Source organism: Ochotona princeps, chromosome 22, assembly GCF_030435755.1.
Source record: "Ochotona princeps isolate mOchPri1 chromosome 22, mOchPri1.hap1, whole genome shotgun sequence".
NCBI classification, from domain to species: domain Eukaryota; kingdom Metazoa; phylum Chordata; class Mammalia; order Lagomorpha; family Ochotonidae; genus Ochotona; species Ochotona princeps.
In genome coordinates this window covers 36,609,837-36,620,889 of record NC_080853.1, presented here as the reverse complement: position 1 = coordinate 36,620,889, position 11,053 = coordinate 36,609,837, and the positions used below count along the sequence as shown (strand labels likewise).

The 11,053-nt window shown below is 52.6% G+C and overlaps 1 protein-coding gene across 1 annotated transcript; it reads right to left on the bottom strand.

Annotated features, from left to right (window-relative positions):
- Positions 1 to 1,405: 1,405 nt before the first annotated feature.
- On the bottom strand, positions 1,406 to 10,792 carry NANP (N-acetylneuraminic acid phosphatase). The gene is made up of 2 exons (XM_004593377.3): positions 10,644 to 10,792; positions 1,406 to 2,113 (listed from the first exon to the last, which is right to left on the bottom strand). The coding sequence occupies exons 1-2, from the start codon at positions 10,731 to 10,733 to the stop codon at positions 1,457 to 1,459; spliced, it is 747 nt and encodes a 248-aa protein (XP_004593434.3). The 5' UTR covers positions 10,734 to 10,792; the 3' UTR covers positions 1,406 to 1,456.
- Between the last annotated feature and the right edge of the window lie 261 nt (positions 10,793 to 11,053).

Here is an 11,053-nt window from a genome sequence, read left to right as displayed (position 1 = left end):
ACACTTTCTGAAGTCTTTTTAAACCCATCAAAACAAAACAGCCAACCCAACTCATGCTTCCTACATAAATAACCACTTTGCTCCAAGTCTGGGGAGTGCAGTCATGAGATCCTATCAACAAACAGCCTGGGTCACATTTGCAGAGCCTCTACTTCTTAAAAGACTTATTTTTATTTGAAAGGCAGAGTTACAGAGAGATCTTCACCTGGCTGGTTCACTCCCCACATGGCTGCAACAGCTGCGGGTGGGCCAAAGGCAGCAGCTAGGAGCTTCTTCTGGGTCTCCCATGGTGCCTTGAACCAAGAAACTGGGCTGGAAGCAGAGCAGCCGAACATGAACTGGAGGCCAAATGAGATGCCAGCACCACAGGCCGAGGCTTCGCCTACTACGCCACGGTGCCAGCTCCCAGAGCTTTTAGATACGCTGGAGGTGAACCCTGAATTGGCTGTAGACATTTGTGAAGTGACATACTCACGAAAGAGTTAAGGCAGAAGAGGACTCTGAGGAGAGTCATTTCAGTATTAGAATGGCACTCTGGAAACAGCTCCCAGCAAAGCCGCACCTTCTGTTGGCATCACAATGGGGTATGGAAGACCTGGAGCTGCCTGGTGAGGTCGCGGGGGGGGGGGGGGGTCCCTCTCCTCTTTCAGATCTGCGTCTGCGTAGGACACGTGATGTCTGGTACCATGGCAAAGCAGCTCAGTCTCCTAGACCCCACCGTGCGCCTGCGGAGAGAGGTAAACAAACATATTTCCACAAACTGTGATGGCTAAACGGAAGCCGTGAGCTCACGCCAGGAGTTGTGAAGTTGTAGAGAAGCAGAACCAGAAGGTGATTGTGACACTTTTTCCCTTGGGGAATGCATCAGTCATGTACATAGCGTCCAAACACTGACCCCGGCGCCGTCAGAGGTCACGCAGAGACTAGCTCCATAACAGGAAACAAGGTGCGCGTCCCAAGTAGGCAAACACATGACTTACATGATAAGAAGTGAAATATGCCAAACAATTTCACCATAAAACGCCCGGATGACTTAATATTTATCGCGTATCAGCTAGATCCAATTGCTCTGATGCTTCTCTACTTACATGAGATCTATTCTAAATGGTCATTTTAAGCCATAAAAAAATCTACACCTATGCATTCATATGTAAGTTACTCTGCTTAGCATCAGAGTCAAGATACTAAAAGATTAATAAATGAATTTTTCAAAACAAAATCTTAACTCACAGACTAACAAATCATGTATGTCCTCAAGTTTCCTGAGCTATTCTACCAAAAACGACTTTCCTTAATGCAGATGCACGCCGGCGAGCGGCTGGCTGTCCGAGGCCACTCGGCGATGGCCGTTACACTGTAGAGCAGCCCACGGCTAGGACTGGACCCCAGGAGCCAGAGCGCCCTGGCGCGTGCTGGATGCAGCCCAGGGCCCCACCGTCGTGGCCCTGCCCGTGCTTCAGGCTGACCTGCTGCCTTTACGGTCTATGCTTGGTAGCAGAGCGGGCAGCTCCAGCACGGAGGAAACCACGTAATGCGGGACCGGCGCGGACTTGAGCGGCACGCCGCCGCTCCTGTTGACCCACACGGTCGCTTTCAGTCCCGCGTTGAGGCCTCCTTGGATGTCCGTTTCTAGCGTGTCACCGACCATCACACAGTCTCCAGGCTGCACTCCCAGCAGGTCGCAGCAGTGGTAGAATATGGAGGGCGCCGGCTTCTCCTCCGGGTACTCCCCGCCGATCACGATGGCATCGAAGTAGGACGCACAGGCGCAGGCCTCGATCTTCTCCCTCTGCGTCTGCCGGTCCCCGTTGGTGAGCAGGAGCAGGCGCACTTCCTTCCGAAGTTCAGTGAGCATGGCCTTGACGTCCTCTGCCAGCGTCATGTGCTGCAAACGGGCGGACTTCCACAGGAAGTAACACTCCTCGGCCAGTTTCCTGTCGCCAGCGCCCCCTCTGGTCTCCCGGATGGCTTCCTCCCAGTGAGAAGTCCTCAGCTCCGTGATGCATGTGTTGTAAGGGTGAAAGCACTCCTTGCTGAGCTTAACTTGAACTTTGTCACAGATGACCTCAGCCTCTTCTTCATAATGGTATTTTGATTGCAAGAGCTTTATCACCTACATAAGGGGGAAAAAACAATCCATTAAGGCTTCATGCCTTTTGTGGCTATGCTGAGAAGCTGGGTTCTGCCTGGTGCCTGAGGGACTCTGCTTGCTTTTTTTCTTTCTTAAACAAAACAAAACCAAACCAAAAAACTCCTCTGTCTTACAGTAGGCCTGTCTCCATGCCCCTTCTGCTGGGGACTGCTTATATTCCGAAAGACACCAAAATGAAGGGTTCCCATTCTCTCCAGACAACTCCTTCATATATTTTTTTTTCAATCAGTTTCTCTTTTAAGAAGATTCTTTAGTCAGTAACCACCCTTCATTTGGTAGTCCACCGCCTTTAATTCTGACATGAAAATAGAACTTGGGGCCTGGCCCAGTAGCCTACTGCCTAAGTCCTCACCTTGCACATGCTGGGATGCCACATGGGCACCAGTTCTAATCCCGGCAGCTCCACTTCCCATCCAGCTCCCTGCTTGTGGCCTGGGAAAGCAGTCGAGGACGGCCCAAAGCCTTGGGACCCTGCACCTGCGTGGGAGACCCGGAGGAGCTACTGGCCACTTGGGGAGTGAACCATCAGACGGCAGATCTTCCTCTCTGTCTCTCCTTCTCTTTGTATATCTGACTTTCCAATAAAAATAAAGAAATCTTAAAGAGAAAAAGAAAGAAAATAGAACTTGTACTTTCATTTAGTGAAACACTTTAAACTTCTGACGTTCTCCCAGGAAAACTAATGCTACTTCATCTAACCTTTACCACTATATCCATTTCACATATTTTAGAAATAAGGATTTATTTTATTTTTTAATTGGAAAGTCAGATTTACAGAGAGAAGGAGAGACAGAGAGAAAGATCTTCTATCCGCTGGTTCACTGGAGCTGAACTGATCTGAAGTCAGGAGCCAGGAGCTTCCTCCAAGTCTCCTACGTGGCTGCAGGGTCCCAAGGCTTTGGGCCTTCCTCTACTGCTTTCCCAGGCCACAAGCAGGAATTTGGAAGGGAAGTGGAGCAGCCGGGATATGAACTATGAACCAGTGCCCAGATGGGATCCTGGTGCATGCAAGGCAAGGACTTTAGCCACCAGGCTACTGCATCAGACCCTCCACTTCACATTTTCCAAGTCTAAATAACCATCACATAGAAGGGGACCCAATCTTATACTTAAAAAAATAAATAAATAAAAATAAAGAGCTACAGTTTGAGTTCTGATGACTCAGTGCTGCCTCTCAATCCCATTTTCCAAATAGGAACTTCCAATGTTCCAAGCCATCTGGTCTCCTGCGCCGGCTGAAACCCTGCTGTGTTCCTGTGTTCCCATTCGAATTAATCTGGGCTGTTACTTGCTGGATTAGGGTGCATCTGATCTACTAACATTTAGTAAAAAGCCCAGCGTGGCCAAGGACTGTACCAAATGCACACAACATCATTTTTAATTCTTCCCTACAGCTCCACAATGGAATTCCCTTTTCGACATGAGTCAGTAACTTGCCTGATCTGAGATCTGAATCTGTGTTTGCCTACTTCCACAGCCAACACTTTCAAAGTCTACACTGCACGGTGGGTAGCGGACGGAGACGCCTGTCCTGGGGGCCTTCACTAGTGGGAAGAGGCAGGGACACCATCAGTACAGCAGAGGTAAGCAGCCCGACAATTCCGGGGACACCATCGACATAAGCGGAGGAGGTAAGCACCCCGACAATCCTGGGGACACCATCGACATAAGCGGAGGAGGTAAGCGCCCCGACAATTCTGGGGACACCATCGACACAAGTGGAGGAGGTAAGCGCCCTCACAGTTCTGGGGACAAGAATTACAGATACAAAATGGCACTTAACCTGCAGGGCAGCTGGGTAAGGTTTGGTAGGGCAAGCCACATTGCAACCATGGGATTACCAAGTTGATGAGTGGGGAGGAGGATGGGATTAGAAACAGCACGGACAAGGGCCAAGAACTCGAAATGTTGTGACGTGGAGCAGACAGAAAGCCAAGCTGAGCCACAATGGAAGGCATGTGCGTGAAGGGATGAGCTGGAGCGGCCACTGGAAGGAAGCGTGAAGACGGCCTGACCTCTGAACCTGCGTGCACAGCTGCCCAAAGCTCCCTGGTGCCCACAGCCCCACGCAGGCAGGTCCTGAGCCCTCTGTGCCTGCGGGCTCCAGGAGCACCGACACGCAGTCTGGGGCCAATGTGCTGCCCTGGGAGCAGCCACCCACATGGGGCAGAGCCGGCAGGAAAAGGCCACAGCTCTGCTGCGACGGGTTCTGCAGTCTCCCAGAGCTCCTCGGCTGCTTACCCCAGCTCACCAATCACCCTGCTGGCCTCTGTCCTGCCTCCCCACACCTCTACTGTGCTTCCCGGGCTCCCCTCCCATGGGCAGTGCCCGCGTGTGCCTCCGAGGGGAGCCCAGGCACTTGGCAGGTGTGTGCAGAACATGTGCACGGTCGCACCCGAGTGGGCCGGGCTGGGCATCTGGCCTAGCAGCCAGCACACTAGTCAGGCTGTTGGCATCCTGCAGGGAGGGCTTGGGTTTGAGCCCTGGCTGCGCTCCCAAGTCCACTCTCCTGCTAACGTGTCCTCGGGAGGGAGTGGGTTCCTGAGGAGGTGGTTGGAGACCGGGACTGACTGATCCTGGCTCCTGCTTTGGTCTGGTCTAGGCCTCGGCACTGAACACATATGGGGATCCAACCGGTGCATGGAAGCTCTGTCTCTGTATGTTTCTACCTCTCAAATAATCAATTGAAAAAAATCCCAATTGTCCTCTGTTGCTACAGAGTGGTCAAACAAGTGAAACTGTGTTGAGCTAAACTACACAGGGATGAAATAAAAGCTACACTACTCGGACCAGAAACTCCACTCACTCACTCAAAGGGGAAAGTCATTTCTCCATCAGAGTGGAAGAATCAAAAGAAAGTGATTTTCACAAAGGAAAAGGGATTTTTTCAGACTGTATGTGCTAATTAATATATAAAATAATTAAGAAAAGTACGAGTACAAAACAAGTGTACCAATTGCGAGAATTTCTATTTTTCTTTTAAAGAACAATTTGTTTTACTTGAAAGAGTTGCAGAGAGAGAGAGGGAGTGGGAAAAGAAGAGAGAGGGGGGAAAGGAAGAGGAGGGGGAGAGAGCCTCCCTCTGCTGGTTCACTCTCCAATGGCCTTGCCAGCCAGGTCTTGGTTCTGCCAAAACCTAGCATGTGTCCCACATGGGTGCGATGACCCAAGCACCTGGACCATCTTCTGGTGCTTTCTCAGGCACATTAGCAGGGAGCCAGTGCAGAACTGGAGCAGCTGGGACGAGAACCGGTACCAAGAGGAACTGCCAGTGCTGCAGGCGGAATCAGCCCCGTGCAGGCCCTCAATTAAGAACTTGGAGGGAAGGCAAAATATTGGCAAATTTTGTTTTATCAAGTTAAATCTTAATGAACCAAGAAATTTCAGCTCCCAGGTGATGTCACCATCTTCTGTGGTGACAACCCCAGAATTACTCTTTGCTGTGACGGAGGGCACTCGGGGCAGACAGACGTGCTGCTACACATGAAAAGTAAAACTCCAGTGTGCTGGAGACCATCAGGACCTGCTCACAGAACACTCCCCAAACTCCAGTGAGCTGGAGACCATCAGGATGCATATCCTAATCTAAGCGACATCCTAACCACGATGCCAGATGTCCACCCCACTCAAAGCCAAAACCAAACCAAAGAAACCCTAACCCAAAGCCCAATGTCTGTCCTAAATACCCATGGAGGCTGGTTTGGAAACCATGTGATACTGAACAGGACTTTCAGAAAAGCATTTCCCAAATAGCAGTTACGTATAAAGGAGTTGAGTTCCAAATACAACTTATTTAAAAACCTAAGCTTGGCCCCCGTGAGATGGCTCAGTTGGCTGATCCTGACCTTGCAAGCACCAGGTTCTCATATGAGTGCCAGTTTGTGTTCTGGCTGCTCCACTTCCCATCCAGCTCCCTGCTTATGGCCTGGGAAAGCAGTCGAAGACTGCCCAAAGCCTTAGGATCCTGCACCCATGTGGGAGACCCAGAAATAGCTCCTGGCTTCGGATGGGATCAACTCCAGCCACTCTACAGTGGAGAGCAAACCAGCTCCTCTGTTAAGCTGTCTTTCCAACAAAAATGAATAAACCTTAAACACACACACACACACAAGCTGACAGTATGAACATTTGGCTCAATGGTAAAGATGCCATTTGGGACACACACATCTCACAGTGGAGTGCCTGATGTGAGTTATCTCCACCTGTAACCACTTCCTGCCGAGGTGCATAATGGGAAGCAGCAGGTGTCAGTACAGCACTTGGAAGAGTTACACTGGGCTCTGGGTTCCCCGGCCTGATGACCTTGGCTGCTGTGGGCAGCTGGGAAGTGAACCAGCAGATGGAAGATTGCTGGCTTTCTGGTAAAAGTGAAAAATGAACCAAATAAAATAAACCAACATGTTAACATAGTACGACTGCTTGCAAAAATTCTAGAAATTCAACCAGATATACAGACAGAAAAATATCCCATCTGCTGGTTCACTTCCCAAATGGCTGCAATGACTGGATCTAAGCCAATCAAACTCCAGGAGCTTCTTCCAGGTCTCCCATGTGGGTGCAGGGTCCCAAGTTTTTGGGCCATCCTTGACTGCTTTCCCAGACCACCAGCAGGGAGCTGGATGGGAAGTGGAGCAGCTGGGATATGAATTGACACCTATATGGGATCCCAGTGCTTGCAAGGTGAGGATTTGGCCATTAGGCAATCGCACTGGGCCCTAACATTACTTTTTTTTTTTTAAAGATTTATTTTTATTGGAAAGCCGGATATACAGAGAGGAGGAGAGACAGAGAGGAAGATCTTCCGTCCAATGTTTCACTCCCCAAGTGAGCCGCAATGGGCCGGTACGTGCCGATCCAAAGCCGGGAACCAGGAACCTCTTCCGGGTCTCCCACGCGGGTGCAGAGTCCCAAAGCTTTGGGCTGTCCTCGACTGCTTTCCCAGGCCACAAGCAGGGAGCTGGATGGGAAGTGGAGCTGCCGGGATTAGAACCGGCACCCATATGGGATCCCAGGGCATTCAAGGCAAGGACTTTAGCCGCTAGGCCATGCTGCCGGGCCCTAGATTTATTCATTTTTATTGGAAAGCTGGATATACACAGAGGAGGAGAGACAGAGAGGAAGATCTTCCCTCCGATGTTTCACTCCCCAAGTGAGCTGCAACGGGCCGGTGCTGCGCCGATCCGAAGCTGGGAACCAGGAACCTCTTCCAGGTCTCCCATGCGGGTGCAGGGTCCCAAAGCTTTGAGCCCTCCTCGACTGCTTTCCCAGGCCACAAGCAGGGAGCTGGATGGGAAGTGGAGCTGCCGGGATTAGAACCGGCGCCCATATGGGATCCCGGTGCGTTCAAGGCGAGGACTTTAGCTGCTAGGCCATGCTGCCGGGCCTGACATTACTTTTAAATAAGTTTTTTTTTAAAGATTTATTATTTGAAAGGTAGAGAGAGAAAGAGGTCAACATCTTCCATCCATTGGTTAAAGCTTTCAAATGGCTGCAACCCCCAGGGTTGGGCCATGCAGTAGCCAGGAGCCAGGAGCCCTACCCTGTGTTCCACAAGGGCAAGAGGGGCCAAGCACTTGAGCACTGCTGTCTTCCCAGGCACACTGATGGAAAGCTGGATCAGACATGTTAACAGCCTGGACTTAAAAGAGGTCAATATTTAGGACTGGCAGTTGTATCCTTATCTGCTAAGGTATTCCTTGTAAAGGCAAAAGCAGAATTCAATTTTGCTCACTTTGTACGTTACTAATAAAGATGGTATTAGAACCGAGTTCTGAGGTCAGAATTTTTATCTACCCATCTCACATTCTTTCCACATTTACTATGTATCACATCCAAAAAAAAAAAAAAAAAAGACACCATGTTTCCTCTCTCAAAGCTCAAAACTTAGCTGCATGGTTCTATGTTACAAAAATCTATGGTAATGCCCTTTTGGCAAGTTAGAAAGAAGATACGTGGGGCCCAGAGCAATGGCTAAATCCTCACTGGCAGGTGCTGCGATCCCATATGGGTGCTGGTTCATATCTTGGCTGCTCCACTCCCCATTCAGCTCCTTGCCTGTGGCCTGGGAAGGCAGTCGAGGACGGCCCAAAGCCTTGGGACACTGCACCTGCGTGGGAGACCCGGAAGAGGCTCCTGACTTCAAATGGGCTCAACTCTGGCCACTGCAGCCATTTGGGGAGCAAACCAGCAGATGGAGGATCTTTTTGTCTCTCCTTCTCTCTGTAACATCTGATCTGCCTTTCCAATAAAAATAGTAAGTAAGTCTTACAAAGCAGAAGGCAGCAAGGAAGGTATGTGGACACCAGCGTCAAGTGAGAGTGTAAAGAGAAAGCAGAACTGCACCCTCCCTGTAGAAATCTCACTGTGGCAGGCGTGCGGAGGAGGAACAGGACCCGGCAAGTCTGGAGACGAGACCACAGTGACAGCTCCAACTAGAGATGAACCAGAGCTAACAAAAACGGGGGGTTGTGCTCTGGGGGTGGCTGGGGACAAGGCGATGCTCCCTGAGTGAACCTTTCCACTGTGGTAAACCCCTCCAACAGGCCTTAAAAACTAACAGTAGTGCTCAGATTTTGCGATGAAGGGTTGTGGCTTCAAAACATGTCACATCACTTGTGTCAAATAACAAGGTGCTTTCATGCTAGATATTAGGGGGGCTGGGTTTCAGATCCAGATGCCTGAATTAAAAAAAAAAATGATGCATTTATTTTTGAAAACTGGAGTGACTGAGAGAGGCAGAGACAGGGAGAGATGTGTCGCCTGCTGGCTCATTCCCTAGTTGATCACAGTGAGCAATACTGGGCCAGGCTAAAGCCTCCCATGTGGGTGGCAGGGGTGCAAACATGTCAGCCTCTCCTGATGCTCCCAGGCCCCAACAGGCAGCTACACAGGAAGTGGAGCAGGTGGACATGAACTGGCATCCACCTGTGGTGCTGTACACCAGCCACGGATGTGACTGTGAAATGTGAACTCGGAGGGCCAGCGCTGTGGCACGCTGAGTTAAACCACTGCAAACCTGCATCCCACGTGTGCAGGTTCCAGGCCTGGCGCTGATGTGCCTGGGAAAGTGGCAGAAGACGCTCCAAGTACAGGGTTCATCACCTATACGGGAGACCCAAATGAAGCCCCTGGCTTCGGCCCAGCCCAGTGCTGCCCACTGTGGTCATCTAGGGAGTGAACCAACAGGCGGAAGATTCTCTGCCTCCCTTACCTGTAATTCTGCCTTTGGACTAAATACAACTTAGAGAAACAGGAACTTTTGGCCTATGCCTAAGACTGAGTCAAGGTTTTAATTGCAATACACCGGGGTTAGCTTTCTCATCCTCAAAAACAATCACTCAATCCTCTAACTTTGTAAAATCAACCATCTCCTCTTTGTCATAATCTGCTAGTCATTTGGCTACCTTTAACCCCACCCATGAAGTAAAGACGGTCGGTGGTTCAGCACACAGCGTGCCTGAGGCTGAGGTCAAGCTGAGAAGACATGCTCGCAGAATGAAAACGTCCACCAGTTCCAGCGCTTTGGGGGAACCCAAGGACTTGGCAAGTCTTTCCTTCCAGAGAACACACAGCAACCCTGTGACAGATTCACGAATAAAGGAAGGGGGAGACACGGAGCCAAGGGACTCCTGCTGAAAAGCATGGCTGTAGACCTCCCCTGCGGGAAGATTCTCTGAAAGATGAAGTACCAGACAGGTGTAGTATGGGGGTGCCTGGGTGGGTTCCCTGACGGGGGACGGCTCAGGTGGCTGTGGAAGACCTCCAAGGAGTTCCCAGCTCTTGGCCCTGGTCTGGCACAGTCCCAGCTATTCCAGGCATCGAGTGAATCAGTGAACGGGAGATTTCTGTCTCTCTCTCTCCAGCAAGTGATAAAGTATGGGACAGACACTAACAGGCAACAAGAAACAAAACACGACGCAAAGGCTCAAGGTCCAGCGAAACATGGATGATGCTGAGAGTTGAAAGGTCCTCCCACTCTGCTCACCTACCAAGCTGCAGGCAGAGGGAGCAAAGCGGGGTGGGTCCGGGCTGGAGGAGTAGGAAGGAGGTCCTCAAGTGCCGCGGGGGTGGCGCCTGGGCAGGCCCGGGCCCCGGGCAAAGTCCAGGGCCGGGGCCGTGCAGGCTGTCCTCGGGAGACCCTGCCAGCATGGCACCTGTCCGCATGCTTCCGGGTTCCGGGCACCTGCACCGAGCCGCTCATCCGGCCCTGACTGCCATGCTGAGCCCGGCCGGAGCGCACAGGCCGGGGGGAGGGAGCACCGAGGCCCGTGCGGAGGAGCGCACAGGCCAGGGGCAGGGGGCACGCGCGGCCCCGGGGAGGCCCGTGCGGAGGAGCGCACAGGCCGGGGGCAGGGAGCAAGCGAGGCCCATGTGGGGGAGCGCACAGGCCGGGGGCAGCGAGCACGCGAGGCCCATGTGGGGGAGCGCACAGGCCGGGGGCAGCGAGCACGCGAGGCCCGTGCGGAGGAGCCCACAGGCCGGGGGACTTTACCTCCAGCATGCCCAGCCTGCTTGCCCCGGCCGTGTCGATGAGCGTGTTGTCCAGGTCGAAGAAGACCGCGCGCACACGACTCAGCCCCATCGCGCCCGCCGCCGGACACCAGCGACGCGCCCCGCGCCTGCGCGCAGCGGCGGCCGGCCTGCCCAGCGGGGCGGAGCGGTCACCTGGTCCTCGCACCGCTGCCCTGGACGCTGATCCCGCGAGATGTCCCTGCCGAGCCTGGGAGCTGCGAGATGTCGCGAGACGCCGAGGGCCGGGCAGAACGCGCGGGCGGCGAGCGGATGTCCTGTCTGCCCCCGGTACTGGCTGTCCGCGCCCGAGCCGGGCTCGTGCTGCCCGGGGTTGGGGCCCGAGCCGGGCTCCTGCTGCTTAGGGTCAGAGCCGAGCCGGGCTCCTGCGTG

What these genes read in the sequence shown, in the direction of transcription:
- NANP (XM_004593377.3), bottom strand. Translation starts at nt 10,733, where the DNA reads ATGGGGCTGAGTCGTGTGCGCGCGGTCTTCTTCGACCTGGACAACACG. An exon ending in GCAGGCTGGGCATGCTGGAG is followed by an intron (nt 2,114 to 10,643) that starts GTAAAGTCCCCC and finishes CCCCTTATGTAG; the next exon opens with GTGATAAAGCTCTTGCAATC.